The 16,108-nt window shown below is 38.3% G+C and overlaps 1 protein-coding gene across 1 annotated transcript; it reads left to right on the forward strand.

The window, feature by feature from the left end:
• Positions 1–467: 467 nt before the first annotated feature.
• LOC127652764 (GTPase IMAP family member 7-like) lies at positions 468–8,923 on the forward strand. Its single transcript, XM_052139118.1, has 4 exons — positions 468–694; positions 2,584–2,686; positions 4,033–4,193; positions 5,709–8,923. The coding sequence occupies exons 2-4, from the start codon at positions 2,593–2,595 to the stop codon at positions 6,495–6,497; spliced, it is 1,044 nt and encodes a 347-aa protein (XP_051995078.1). The 5' UTR covers positions 468–694; positions 2,584–2,592; the 3' UTR covers positions 6,498–8,923.
• Positions 8,924–16,108: the final 7,185 nt, after the last annotated feature.

Here is a 16,108-nt window from a genome sequence, read left to right on the forward strand (position 1 = left end):
CTTCTTAAAATCTTTGTCTTCAGCAGATGAAAGAAAGTCATGCACATCTGGGATGGCATGAGGGTGAGTCAATGATGAGAATTACAATTTTTGGGTGAACTATCCCTTTAAAGTCGTTTTAACCCAGAAATTCCTGTGACACAGCATGCTTTAGGATTTCTGTGTGCACAACATTTTTGTAGACAAAAGCTAAAGACTGTGGAAAGTGGAAATGTGCATAAATAACATGGTTAGATTGCATGCAAATGATGGAAGTACTGGGGATAGGGTTGCCACCCGTCCCGTAAATTTGGAAACAAGTTGGAAAATGTGCCTATGGTGTGTAAGGGACCGGCTGAAAACTCCACACATTGTGCTAAATCTGTGGAACTGCTTGAATTTGATGAAGGGAGAGTGCTAAACTTCCGGTGTGGTTCAACCCATAACAATGTTTAGCAACACTGTAACCTTACCCCTTTTCTCCACCCTTTCATGAAAGAAAGTGTTTTAGCACAGCACACTTTAAAGAAATCCCTCTAAAAGAGGTGTGTTTCAGAGAAAGAGGACGAAAGAGGTGGAGGCTGACCCAGGAGCATCACATGTTTGGGCAGAGCTACCCTGGTGGAACAGCAGGACAAACAAGAAGTGCAGAGAAACACAAAGCAACAGCTCACAAGCACACGTTTCAGAAGGGAGATCAGTCTCTCATTCTTAGGTAAGCTTTCGCAATCTTATGTTCTTTATCACATTACACATAATCAAAAACAGCCATCAGTTGTTTGGTGTGGCAGCTGTTGTTTAGTGCTGCGTTGCTGGAGGAAGCTGACATTGCTTGTGTTTTAGGCTAATTTTAAACTGGCAATTGAATGTTGGCAGTTTTGAAAGAGTTTACTGTGGCTGAAGTGTGTGCAATGTGGGTTTGTATACTAGTTCCTCTCTGCTGAGTCATCTGACAGGAATGATATCCTCCATTTGCCCTCTAACAATCATTTTCCCTTTAGATCAGAAACTACAGTGTGTTTATTTTAAGGGATAGTTCACACAGAACTGCCATCCCAGACGTGTAGGACATTTTTTATTCTTCTGCTGAACACAAATTAAGATTTTTAGAAGAATATTTCAGCTCTGTTGGTCCATACAATGCAAGTGAATGGTGGGCAGAACTTTGAAGCTCCAAAAAGCACATAAAGGCAGCAGAAAATAGTCATTCAGAAGACTCCAGTGGTTAAATCCATATATTCAGAAGGGATATGATAAGTCTGGGTGAGAAACAGATCAAGATTTAAGTCCAGTTGTGGAGTGGTGGTGTAGTGGTCCAAGCACATAACTGGTAATCTGGTAATCAGAAGGACGCTGGTACGAGCCCCACAGCCACCACCATTGTGTCTTTGAGCAAGGCACTTAAATCCAGGTTGCTCCGGGGGGGATTGTCCCTGTAATAAGGGCTCTATAATTCGCTTTGGATAAAGCGTCTGCCAAATGCATAAATGTAAATGTAAAGTCCTTTTTACTATAAATCCCCAACTTTACTTTCACGTTCTTCTTCTTTGGATTTTGTCGATTCACATTCTTCGTGCATATCGCCACCTACTGGGCATGAAGGAGAATATTTAGGAAAAAAGGACTTAAATATAGATCTGTTTCTAATCCACACCTATCATATCGCTTCTGAAGACATGATTTAAAGCCCTGGAGTTTTATGGATTACTTTTATGCTGCTTTTATGTGTTTTTCTTTTTTTTTCAAAGACCACCATTTACTTGCATTTTATGTACCCGCAAAGCTGAGATATTCTTCAAAAAAAAATCTTTGTTTGTGTTCAGCAGAAGAAAGTCATACAGGTTTTGAACAACATGAGGGCAAGTTACATTTTTGGGTGAACTGTCCCTTTAAGAGCTGTAATTGATGATGTAATGTATGGGTAGCCAGCTGGTAGGTAGCTGTGCAGTGTGCAAACTTCACTCCCCTGGCCTCAAGAGGCGCACTAGCGACTGACGCTGGAGGCTGTAGCCTTTAGCCTCCTCGTTAGCGTGCCCGCCTCTCATGCTGGAGACCCCAGTTCAAATCCCGCTCAGAGTGGGCCGGTTACAGTGGTGCCATGACCCGGATGGGAGTGAGGTTTAGGCGGGTGAGTGTAATGGTAACCAGCTAGTAGGTAGCTGTGCAGTGTGTATACCTCATTCCCTTGACTCAAGATTCACATTAGCGACGGACACTAGAGGCTGTAGCCTTTAGCCTCCTCATTAGCTGGTCTGCCTCCCATGCCAGAGACGCGGTTCAAATACTGCTCAGTGTGGGCCGGTTACAATGGTGCCGTGACCCGGATGGGAGTGAGGTTTAGGCAGGTGACTGTAATGGTAACCAGCTAGTAGGTAGCTGTGCAGTGTGTAAACCTCATTCCCTTGACTCAAGATTCACATTAGCGACAGATACTACAGGCTGTAGTCTTTAGCCTCCTCATTAGCATGCCTGCCTCCCATGCCAGAGACACCGGTACAAGTCCCGTTCGGATCAGGTCAAGCAGGACCGATTGTTATAGTTGTAAGACAATCTCTCAGTCTACTGCATAATAAATATACTGTTATGTTCTGTTGTTTTCTTCAGGTGCAGACTATGGAGAGAAGTACGGCACAGGATGAAATTCACCAGGAAGAGAAAGAAAGAGCAGGAAGCAGTGAAGGAGAGCAGACAGACCCAAAGGAAAGAGGTTGAAATTCACTTTCACTGTGCCTTCAAAAAATATGGTTTTATCTGCTTTATGCTAACAGAAAATGATGTTAGTTCCTTGAAAATACCATGGAAAGACAAAAGCGTTGCAACCCAGTCACAGTTCATGTTTCTGAAACAAACATTTTCATGTTTAATGTTTCTAAGATTATAATTAGAGGGTGTGTGACAACAAATGTGCCTTAAATATAATGAAAAAAACAAAGATCATAAACTGGACAAATTATTTTTTTAATTGTTTTTATAAAGCGTTGTATTTTAAACCACGTGCTGTTACATTAATGGCGATATGATGCGTATCCTGAAAGGTGTATTGCATCAGTTCAGCCTGAAGGTGGCGATATTGCTTTAAAACGGCTTATATCTCGCGTAGGCCGTCATAATTGAAAACAGTATTAAAACCACTTTCCGTTCACTTTCTGTATTTATTATAGACATTTTATTTTAAAGGACATTATATCCAAATGTTTTTGATTCTATTATGAAACAGCATTTCCTTTAACCTGTTGTCCATGTTTACAAAAATGTGAAAAATAAGGTAGCCTATAAAATTTGGTCTGATATAAATACAGTTCTGCTCTGTTTCACATTCTGAGAGTACTTGTAATTTTTTAATTGCTTTAGTTTCGTTGTATAAGTTTGGTCTCATGCCATGGGATTGATTTATTTATCGTGGTATTTAAGAAGTATAATCCATGTCTGGAATTACATGCTGTGTGGAAACCAAGAGACAGTCCTTCCTATCAAACATTAAACTTAACATGTAAAACATGTTGTGTTTTTAAAATATGAAGAAACAATTCTTGATTTTTGTCTGCTTTAAAATCAATTTTGTATGAATCCATCACAGACTCATCAAAAAACTATTGCAAAAGCAGGCATGACTGTCTTTTTTTGAAAATGGAAGGTCAACAAGTTAAACATTACATTTTGAACTTTAGATGTGATTATATTGTTCATTTCCTTGCACTGTTTTATTTTATTTTATAAAACGGAAATCTTTATTACAGCAAAGTTACAGCACAACTGCTGGTAATATTGGCGGTTAATAAGGATGCACTTTGTGTACTGTAGGTACTTGAACATAATATTCAAATATTAAATATTGAGAGGTTGAAAAGCAAGCTCAAATATTTTTAAGCAATCGATAGTGGCCTAAAAAACAGTGTAGAATAAATAAATAATTCCACGATTTAATATTTTGATATGGTGATGACACTACACATTTTATTACAGGTTGAGTGAACCCTCAGTCACTTCTTATATTGTTCTTTGTAGCTCGTGTCTGTGTTTAATTAGTCTCTGTGTTTCTGTGAGTGGTTCTAGAGTTGAGACTGGTGCTGCTCGGCTCGGCGGGTTCCGCGAAAAGCACTGTGGTTGATGCCATCATGGGCGGCCTGAAATCTGAATCTGAGTGCAATTCAGGGCCTGAGACGCCGCCCACTACTGATTGTCAGAAGAGATGTGTGAGTGTGTCAGGACGACAGGTGAGGTCACGTCTCTAAACTCTAAAAACAGTCTAGTGCACATCTTGTCATTCACAGTCTCTTACGCATTTGCTAGTTATAAAATTGTAAAAAGTGATTTGTGGTTTGACTGACATATCAAAAGTATTTAATACAAAATATGTCACATTTATATTCAGAGCATGTCATAAATTCAACACAAAAGTCTTGGCTCTGAAATCTGATTGTAAGAGTAACTTTCGAGGCTGCTGTGAAGAATTAAATTCTATACAGCATTAATTTGAAGGTTCCCCAGAAAGTATTTTGATACCTAAGCCACACATCTTAAAGGGATAGTTCACCCAAAATGAAAATTCTCTCATTATTATTCACCCTCATTCCATCCCAGATGTGAATGACTTTCTTTCTTCTGCTGAACACAAACTAAGATTTTCAGAAGAATATTTCAGCTCTGTAGATCCAGTGCAAGCGAACGGTGGCCAGAACTTTAAAGCTAAAAAAGTATATAAAGGCAGCATAAAAGCAATCCATACGACTCCAGTGGGTAAATCCATATCTTCAGATGTGATATGATAGATGTGGGTGAGAAACAGATCAATATTTAAGTCCTTTTATACTGTAAATCTTCACTTTCACTTTCACATTCTTCTTTTGTTTTTGCCGATTCATATTCTTCGTGGATATCGCCACCTACTGGGCAGGTAGGATAATCTTTTTTATAAAAGGAACTTAAATATTTAACTGTTTCTCGTGGATTTAACCACTGGAGTTTTATGGATTACTTTTATGCTGCCTTTATGTGCTTTTTTGAGCTTCAAAGTTCTGGCTACCATTCACTTGCATTGTATGGACCTACAGATATTAAATATTCTTCTAAAATCTTCATTTGTGTTCAGCAGAAGAATAAAAAATGGCATACACGTCATCTGGGATGCCATGAGAGTAATAAGAATATTAATATTTTGGGGTGATCTATCCCTTTAAGGACCTATTTCTAGTTGATATAACACCTAAAATGTATTTTGTTGGTTTGTTTGTAATAAAAGTTGTTAAATAATATTTTTATTCTTCTCCCTCTCATTTCCTGTCACCTCTCTACTTTCCCTATCCCATTAAAAAATTAAAGGCCATAAAAAAAAATCAAACCAAGTGGTATTTACACAAATTACCTTTTTTCAGAACAACGTTCACTTTTCTGAGACACTTTTGCAATTACTTGGTCCCAAACTGGTCCCAAGGTAAATTTTAGCGCATGTGCTATCTATCTGATCTGTTTGATATTTTGTTACCGAGTCCTTTAAGTGTGGCTTAAGAGTTCAAATATTTTTTGGAGCCACTGTATGGTTACAATATCACCTTCCATTTAGCATGGTAAAAATGACTGTAACACATGGCCTCTTGTGGCCTACTGCTTTATTGCATATTTCAACCATTATTAATTTTGTGCCATTTCCAAATAGATCTATTAGCCCCCCCTTAATTCATAGTGAATTGTAGGGGCTCTTTTCTAAATCTCTGCTTTCTCCTTGTGTACAGGTGGCTGTAGTAGACACACCCGACTGTCTGTGTGTTGAGCGCCCAGCTGAGGAAGTCCGCCGTCAGTTCTCTCTCTGCGCGGCTTTATCGGTCCCGGGGCCCCACGCTTTCCTGCTATGTGTCCCAGTCCACCGTCCCAGCAACCTGGAGCTCCAGATTTTGGAGACCATAGAGAAGGTGTTTGGCCCTGAAGCTGTTAGTAAACACGCAATGGTGCTCTTCACACGAATGGAGAGGCTGCCTGAGAATGTGTCTCTGGATGAGTATCTCGATACAGAGCGAGCAGACTTACTGGAGCTTATACAGAAGTGTGGGGGCAGACATCACCCCCTGTGGCTGGGAACAAACGTAGAAGAGCTGTTAGAAAAGGTGGAGCAGATGTTGAAAGAAAGCGGGACACCATTCTACACCTGTCCTCTGTTACAGGAGGCAAAGAGGAGAGTGGGAGAGAAAGAGCAGGAGATCTTGAGGAGCAGAAGAGGAGGAGGAGAGCCCGATTCGTCCTCAGACATGGAGAGAATAAGGGAGGAAGCGGAGAGGAGTGTGGACGATCTGGTGGTGGAGGGGATCGCTGATCTTTGCCTCTCCACTCTGAACCCTTCGTTCTTACGCTGGTTGTGGGACAGTGTGGTCGGATGGCTCGTTTGGTTCCCGAATATGGTGCGGGGCAGTACTTTACTGGGGTCGTTTGTAGGGTTGTTTGTCGGGGGGCCCTTAGGAGGGGCCATGGGAGCAACGGTGGGATCTGTTGCTACGGAGATGGGTAGACGGAAACGAAAAACAAATTAAATTGATTAACTCAGCAACATTCTTTCCTTGATAAGTCATTAACATGCATTATGTAACGCTTAACAGATCAGGAGTTCTTGTACACTTAAATATGAATAAAGGAACATTTTTTAAAATTAAAATTTAACCTGTAAATAAATGGAAACTTTTAGGACATTTTAATCAAAGGAAAGTGAAGAAGAAATATTTACATTAAGAGGGAATAATTGCCCCTTGGATTTGATTTCAAGGCTTTTTTTATTAAATATTTTACATTTATGGGGGTATTTTTCCTAAACCGATCTCAAAACTCTGTGTCAAGAGTCTTTTAATTAAAATACTTGAGTTTAATCAATTAATTAACAAAGGTCTCAATCGGAATAATTAGATTGAGAAATTATTACCCTGTTAACATCAAATTAAATCAATAATAAATCATAATTTGTGTGATAACAGGTATAATTAAGGTTCAAATAGAATATTAAGAACCATATTAGTTGTTACAAATAAAAAGATTTTGTGCCCATATTTTGGATTTTCTGTGGTGTTTTTGCCCAGAGCACCTCTATATTTCTGACCCTGTTGCAAATTTGCAAAATTGACCATGTGTCAGACTTCCTTGTTTCCATTGAATCAAACAAGTTGTTTTAGTATTTTAAGCATTTCAAATACTAAAACATTCTGAAATTCATGTTCATTTTTCAATGCATATTTTACTAGTAGTCTCAAGACTTTTGGACCCCTCTGTACAGTATGTACCAACATTTTAGGACATGTTTGAATGTACATTAACTAATGATCTGTTCAGCATAATATATGCAATGTTTGTTTCCAAACTCTCAAGAGGTGCTTAAAGAGTTTTAAAGCTTAACACCAAAAAAATACGTAATGCAAAAAGTATTTTGTTTTTTAATGGTGAGTATAAAGAGGTTAAAAGTGCCTTTGAAATTGATCTTTCAGCTAATTTCTTTTAGACCGTATGCACCCATAGTTCTTGGACTGCAGCTTTTTTGCCTTCAAAAACATGGGGGTGTTTTTTTACTTTTAAAAACGAATTATTCTTGAGCACCTTAAATCCAGTGATGAAGAGTACTATCGTAACACTGTGGCACATAAAAGCTTTATTTCCCACATAAGTTAAAATCACTACTAAAATAAGTTTCGCTAATTGTGAAGCACTTCGTTTTCAAGTGATGTTTTCAGCTGTAAAATTAAACACTGTAAGATTAGACTTTGTTTACACTGTCTAAACTATTTAAAATCTATGTGCATTATTATGAGGTCACTCCTGCACTAAACAGCAGTCGTGGGACATATGCATGCTGTACATTTTGAAACGCATCATTGAAATGCATTATAACATTGATATACTCTGTTTTCTTTTACATGTGCAACTTTGTCAGTTAACCGACATGCAGCTCAAATGTTTCTGCAGCTGTTTGAAATAGGAGTATGCAAATAAAGCGTTCTAATGGAAATAATTGCTGATGTGTGAGTAATCGGCATGCAGTGTTTTACGATAGTTAAATAAGAATAAGAAACGATAGATAAAAAATCTAATGAATTCTCATAAAAATATGACCATAAATTAGTATATATTAAAATTACATTTTCAGGGTTCAATAAACGTAAAGCTCAATTGAAAGCATTTTTATTTATTTTTTGGGACTTTTTCCTTTTCTTAATAAAAAAAAGAAGCTAAATATGGATTACAGTGAGGCATTTACAATGGAAGTGAATGGGGTCAATTTGTTTGACCCCAAGCTAAAACACTCAATGTTTCAAAAGTATAGCCACAAGACTAAAACAATGTGTGTTAACCTGATTTTAGCGTGACAATTACTTAAACATCTGTAAAACGATGATTTAAACAACATTACAGCTCAAATAACACACATGTTTCAACAGAGGAAGTGATTAAGTGTTTTAAAAAACATGTAAGTTTCACATTTCTGCCTTTAAACCCTTTAAAAATTGCCTCATTCACTTCCATTGTAAGTGCCTCACTCTGTCCTCGGGACGAGTGGGAATGACTTTTTGTGGTAATCAATATTATGCAACAAATGCTGTCGATTGAGCTTAACTTGAACATTAAATATTCCTTTAAATACTAGTATTTGTTTGGGAGATATAGAATGGTCATATTTGTAATATTGTTTAGATATGTTGCATATATACACACAAATGTGACATTTGGTTTTGTATGAGTGAAAGTTATATGTATTATTTGAGTAGTTGGGATGCCCTATGGAGTGACCTTAGGTATATTCCTTCTAAAACTATTTTAAACAGCATTTTGGTAAGTGTTTCTAATTATTATGCATGTGGTTTTATGCATCGTTTGGCAACAGTACATCTTTTTTTAAATGACACCCCTTAAAAATCTGCTTACAAGTGATATTTACCTTGATTTGTCTTTCTTTTCGTCCAACACCACTTGTCATATTTCATCTCAAGCATGTTATTCACTGACACTTTTGCTAACTTAAAAAATTATTCTATAAAAATAAATAAATAAAAATAGTTTTTTGTTGTGAAATAACACCACAACTGTGGTACCGTCATACATTTTTGAAAAATGTATAGAAATTTATCCACACAAAAAAAATAATGAAATTTGTTTCTGTTTATTTTTCACTTTATTTATATTGAAAACGATCAAATCTATACATAAAAGGTATTTGAAAAGCGGCAAAAATAAATTATGGAGGGCTGGTGAAAATGTTTCCCATTCAGTATTAACAAAACCGTCATATAAAAAATAAAAAAAGTTGAAATCTGTTTATTTTGAAAATAAATAAATAAAAAATCAACCCCTGGGACATGAAAGTGCCAGAAGTAGAGGAAACAGATATATAACTTAAAATCTTGATGTTGATTTTTTTTCTAAAAGGACAACGGACATGTCATACATGTCTATGTATTTACATGTATAGTCAGCAGATATGCATGTGTGTGTGTGTATGTATATATTTACAGTATATATCAGATTTCTGTATAGGATATATCCATCAGTTTAAACAGAAAGCTTGAGTTGTAAATCCGTTTTCAAAAACAAAGCTCTACAAGAAACCTAATCTATCTGTAGGCTTCCTGTAATCTTTTAACAGCAGCAGGAGACACAAGCAGAGTGCAAATATATTGTGAACATGCTTTTATGCTGCTGCAGAAAGACAGCAGATAGACAGATGCAGAGATGTCTCTCTCTCATTCTCTTGAAAGAGCAGGTTTATGGTTTTGACATTGACATAAGTGATAGTCTGCTAAAGCCATCCATCAAAAAACCCATCCCTGTATTTCTGCCTTCAGTACAGCAAGGCGTTTCCTAATGTGGGTGGTCCGCCCAGGAAGAGAGAAAGCGAGAGAGAGAGAGAGAGAGACTGCTCTCATGTTTCTAAGGACAGAGAGAGAGAGAAAAGCAAAGAATGAGAATGTGGAGTGAGGGGGAAAGCGCTTGCTGTGGGACGTACATCTGTCTTCCAGATGTGGCTTTCGCAGTTGTTTGAAACAGGAAAAAAGAAAGTTTAAAATTAAAGAAAATTGGTGCTAAACAGATTTTTATTGTCAGGGATTACGGATGTAGTGTCGTATAGATTACAGTATAGCAAGCTGTGTATGACTCAGCCAGTACTGTATATTTTAACCTCAGATCCATCTTCTTAAAGAAACTGTGCAGGAATGATGTAGCGCGGCCCCCTGCGTTCTTGGACTTGTGGATAACATGTTTAAAAGGAACACCTGTCCAAATATTATTCTGTCCTATTGGACGTGTGTCTGGAAGAGGAGAGAGAGGGATGAGAAAATGAGGGGAAAATGTTGGAGAAGTGCAAAAGAAGCAACAGAAAGGATGAAAAAGAGGAGATATGGATTAATATGCAGGGAAATAAAAATAATAATAATTAAAAAAACAGCAATGGATCTCTCACCTGTATAAAACGTGTATTAGAGTGTTTCTACGGGAGCTTTTGGGGTTATAAAGCTCACATCAAACCTGTTTTTGGAAACTTTTTACCGGCCCATCATAATGTATTTTTGCTTCTTTTCAGATGCCTTTATACTGTATAGGTTTTATTGTTTAACCCAGATTTTCAATCTTCAAATTTTTAATTAGAACATTCAAATATTATACCATTTTTAATCTATGATCATCTGAAAAAAGAAATAAACATAACCCATTTGAATATTTATTATAATACTGATTTATATCAATTTAAACACAAATTACAGTTATCAAATTACCTTAGTTCAGTCATTTCCATCATGACCATCAATTTGGCCACTAATAAAGTAGAATTTTCCTATGATGCATTTACATCAGTTATAATTAGACAAATGAACTAAACTACTGCGAGTGTGAAAAATATATTTTAAGGGAGTCTGCAGGTCCAAAAGTGCCCATAGTTGAACAAACACCCATTAACACACAAAACCTGCTGAACACACATGATGTACATCTTTCACGAGGATATGGCAATATGGTTAGCTCTCAAAGAACCCAATGCCCTTGAGAACCGACACCAAGAAGATTTGTGCTTGTATGTGTAACACTGGCCAAAGTCTCGCAGAGCCACAAGTGGCCCATTATTAATACAGAAACGATAAGTTATGTCTCTTTGGCCCTCAGCAAAGATGTTGTTGTAAGGGCCTTGCGGTCCTCTCAATGAGGAGCAGAAGCAAACTGCAGATGCCTCAAAATTTCTCTGTTATCATCGCAGCCTGTGGGCTGAGAGAGACAGAAAACCAAAAGGAAATAAACAGGATGACCCACTCTTTTCCCAAAGCACACACAGCATCGTGCATCAAGCTTGCGCACACACACACACTTCATGAAATTGAAAAGTCGTGAATGCTCCTTTAATATATGCAAAGGACTGAGGCACAGCACAGTGGGATGGAACTCTATTACAAATGGAGACTTTCATCCTTTCTTTTAAAAAAGTAAAGTCAAACAATAACATAAATTGCTAATAAGATAACTGTATTACTATGGAAATACCGTTTTCACTTTAAAGCATAAAAAAAATTAAAAGGTGAAAGTCTAATAAATAAAAATGAAAACAGAGATGTAGAAGCTTGGATAAACTCTTGAAGTGATGCCAAATGGTGTAGGCCTAAATAGAATTATGACCTTTATTTGACAATCTAAATTCAGTAGTGATATCGGTCACTAATTTCAACAAATACATTTTTTTGGGGGTCAGACTTGTTATGACTTATGAAAAATCCAGGAAAACAAAAGACTAATAACTAAAATAAAAAGAGAAATTTAAAAGCTTGATTAAACCCTTATGGTGAAGCTAGCTGGTATATAGACTCACGACCTGTAATTTGGTTTGCAATAGGAACATTTATTTATATATATATTTTTATATAATTTATTATAGAGTATATACACCGATCAGCCACAACATTAAAACCATCTGCCTAATATTGTGTAGGTCCCCCTCGTTCCACCAAAACAGTGCCAAACCGCATCTCAGAACAGCATTGAGATGATATTTTTCTCACCAAAATTGTACAGAGTGGTTATCTGAGTTACCGTAGACTCTGTCAGTTCAAACCAGTCTGGCCATTCTCTATTGGCCTCTCTTATCAACAAGGCGATTTCATCCGCAGAACTGCCACTTACTGGATGTGTTTTGTTTTAAGCTCCATTCGGAGTAAATTCTAAAAAGCTTAGAGGTAAAGACGCTGACTACCACCTCTGGAGTTCGCTAGTTCGCTAGTTCGAATTCCAGGGTGTGCTGAGTGACTCCAGCCAGGTCTCCTAAGCAACCAAATTGGCCCGGTTGCTAGGGAGGGTGGAGTCGCATGGGGTAACCTCCTCGTGGTCACTATAATGTGGTCAGTTCTCAGTGAGGCGCGTGGTGAGTTGAGTGTGAATGCCGCGGTTAGTGGCGTGAAGCCTCCACACACGCTATGTCTCCGTGGCAATGTGCTCAACAAGCCACGTGATAAGATGCGTGGGGTGATGGTCTCAGACACGGAGGCAGCTGGGATTTTTCCTCCACCACCCAGATTTGAAGATACTTCAAATGCAAAGAAGCAAAAGTCGTGGTTTCAGTAAGATAGTTACCATGGAAGTCAATGTGGCCAGTACATAAAAAATACAAAAACATTTTTTAGTATAGCTACAAGACGTTAACATTATTAATATTAGCATGATTTTTGTGTAATAAAAATGCTTACAATCCTTTCCTTTATAAAGTTATTTCCAATATTTCAACTTTGTAAACCCTATGAACGATTTTATCACACTGAATTCATGTAGAACAGAGATTACTAGAATCATGTTAACACATATAATGTTTATGTCTTGTGGTTATAGTTTTGAAACAGTGTGCATCTTAATGTTTATGGACTGGCCCCATTCACTTCCATTGTAGGTGCCTTGCTTTTTAAATAAACAAGGGACAGGTCGAAATATTTCTGTGATAATTAACCTTACGCTACAAATGCCATCTTTTAAGATAACTAGTTTTGAACCTGGTACCTTCCTTTAACATTCACTTAACTTTCTGGCCATACTTCTGAAAAAGCTTTACAGAAAACGAAACAAAAAAGAGAGATTTCTTCCTTGAATAAACCTAGTAGACGTATGTGGAAAAAGGACCTGTACTCTATTAATCTATATATAGTAGATACACAGGTCTTGAACTGATTTACATTTACATTTATTCATTTGGCAGACTGATATATTCTTAATGTTTAAAGTGGTTAAAATCCTTCATATATTTTAAGAAACAGCCTTGGTGCATATAAATTCACACTTTTTAGCCAAAGCACACGACTGGTGATTCATTGTGAACACAGTATGAGTCTTCTGAAACACACTGATGTCCAGTGCCCAACCCTACAGAGAGTGAGAGCTCCACCCGACTGAAGTCCCCTCATCTTTTTCCTATTAGTGCTATTTTCATGTTCCACCCTGTAGAGTGAGTGTGTGTGTGTGTGTGGCTGGGATTGTTGAGAAGGAGTGCGCAACAGCATCTCTATTCTATTTTTATGTGTGTGGCATTCGGCAACCTATCAAGCATTGATAATAGCCCTGGCCAAGTTACAAAATAAAAATGAACCAACAAAAGTTTTCTTTCGTAATGGCACATTGAGTGCTTATTTTGTTTAAATGCACACAATCAAACTGTTAACGTTTATGAGGCACTGGCAACGTTTCAGTGCATAAAATGCTGGTGTTTATTTATTGCATTTGTGAACACAAGTGAAGCCTAGCTATGAGGCATGTGCACACAAAAGGTTTGCTTTGCAACGTCTACATTCAGCTGGATCATGTTTTTTGTCTGAATAGATACAGTAGATCTATCTAACTAGGTTAAAGTTGGTTCAAGTAGCATTACAGTTTAACTGTACAACTCCTTTAACTGTAGCCTTGAGAGATCTTAAACTGACTCTAGTGTGCGTACGAATGATCCTTCCCCTCAAATCACAGTGGGAGCCATGCTGTTCTCTGCACAGGGCCTTAATTGATTAATTGTGCAGGCCTCACTAACTGACATGCTGCTGGTAGTGTGGGCACGGCCCACATTTGAAGTGAAGGCCTGCGGGATGTGTTTGAACCTACCGTAGAGAGATCACTGCGCTTTGTAATGGACACCGCTCTGCGGTCTCGACGCGGCTCAGGGTCAAGCCAAAGCAAGCAAACTGTTGCTCCCATTACCAGACACAGCGAGAGACCTGGATACCGCTTCAAGGATGAATTAATACAGTGCAGACTTGACCAGGATTGCTCCTGTCCAATACAGTGAAACAGGGGCTTAATCCTGCCCCAACCACACAAATGCGTAATGGAACAGTCAGTTCTGATTGGATTACGTCATATAGTTCATACCCCATTGTTTTGAGTCATTAGCTGATCTGAAAATCCTGCAAGACACTGAAATGTTACTGGGGCAATTACAAAATTCTATGTTTGGAAAATTCATCTTAAGGTGGTAGCCATGTTTTTGAACATGGTAGCTGGTTTCTGACTGATCAAAGCTGGTTATTAGCTAGTTGCGAGCCAAACACTAGCTTGATCACTTTAACACTTGAAAGGGCAGGAACATAAAAATACCCCAGCAAATTAATTACATTTAATTTAATACATATAAATATATTGCTTGATAAAACAAAATATTAAAAATTACATATTTTAATAAAAGGTTAACAAATTAATTCAAGTCAAGTCAAAGTTTATTTGTTGAGCACATTTAAAAACAACCGAAGTTGACCGAAGTGCTGTGCAGTATAATATACAGGGCAATAAAATCAAACAAATAATGGACAAGCTAAAAAAAACAAAACACACACACATTATGATATAATATATAAAGTAAATACTAAAAACAAATATTGCTTGGTAAAAAAAATATTTTGAAATAAATAAAAGTAGAAAGTTTAATAAAAAGAAGGAAAGTTTATTTATTGCTTCCCCCTCCCCACCCAAATAATACTACTAATACAAATATTTTTTTAATAAAAATGCTTTTTAGTTCAATAAAATAAATAAAGATGATTAATACAAAGTTAACAAATGAACTTATCACTATTTTCCAGCACATTAGGGATCAAGTAGTACTACTAACAAAACATATATCATATAGATAGATAGATGCCTTACTCAAGGGCCCAATAGTGGCATCTTGGTGGTGCTGGGCTTGAACCCCCGAACTTCTGGTCAGCAACCCTGAGCCTCAACCGCTGAGCCACCACTGCCACTATGGGACTACATCAGTTGTCTGTGACAAAGATGCCTCCCTTACAGATGTGCTGAACGAATTCTACGCTCAGTTTGAGGCGCAGAACAACGTGGTGGCGAGGAAGACCACCCCTCCTCCCAACGACCAGGTGCTCTGTCTTACCACGGCCGATGTGAGAAAAACTCTACGCAGAGTCAACCCACGGAAGGCTGCTGGACCAGACAACATTCCTGGCAGATTGCTTAGAGGATAGGCAGACCAGCTGGCAGATGTTCTTACCGACACCTTCAACATCTCTCTGAGTAGCGCCGTCGTTCCAACGTGCTTCAAGGCCACCACCATCATCCCCATGCCAAAGAAGTCTTCAGTGTCCTGCCTCAACGACTACCGTCCCGTCACACTCACACCAATCATCATGAAGTGCTTCGAGAGGCTCGTCATGAGGCACATTAAGACCCAGCTGGCCCCCTCACTAGACCCACTGCAGTTTGCGTATTGTCCCAACCGTACAACAGACGACGTCATCGCCACCACCCTCCATCTGGCCCTCACCCACCTAGATAAAAATGACTCATACGTTCGAATGCTGTTCATAGACTTGAATGCTGCTCAGCATTCAACACAATCATTCCTCAACTCCTGATTGGAAAGCAGAACCTGCTGGGTCTGGACACCTCCCTCTGCAACTGGATAGGACTTCCTGATTGGGAGACATCAGTCAGTCCGGATCGGTAACAGCATCTCCACCACCACCACACTGAGCACTGGGGCCCCCCAGGGCTGTGTGCTCAGTCCACTGCTGTTCACTCTGCTGACTCACGACTGTGCAGCAATGCACAGCTCGAACCACATCATTAAGTTCGCCGATGACACGCCCGTGGTGGGTCTCATCAGCAAGAACGACGAGTCAGCATACAGAAAGGAGGTGCAGCAGCT

Source organism: Xyrauchen texanus, chromosome 12 (genome assembly GCF_025860055.1).
Source record: "Xyrauchen texanus isolate HMW12.3.18 chromosome 12, RBS_HiC_50CHRs, whole genome shotgun sequence".
NCBI classification, from domain to species: Eukaryota; Metazoa; Chordata; class Actinopteri; order Cypriniformes; family Catostomidae; genus Xyrauchen; species Xyrauchen texanus.

Excerpts from the sequence above, each read along its gene's own strand:
- LOC127652764 (XM_052139118.1), top strand. The coding sequence starts at position 2,593 with ATGGAGAGAAGTACGGCACAGGATGAAATTCACCAGGAAGAGAAAGAA. Across the intron at positions 2,687-4,032 it reads GACAGACCCAAAGGAAAGAG|AGTTGAGACTGGTGCTGCTC; the intron begins GTTGAAATTCAC and ends GAGTGGTTCTAG. Across the intron at positions 4,194-5,708 it reads TGAGTGTGTCAGGACGACAG|GTGGCTGTAGTAGACACACC; the intron begins GTGAGGTCACGT and ends CCTTGTGTACAG.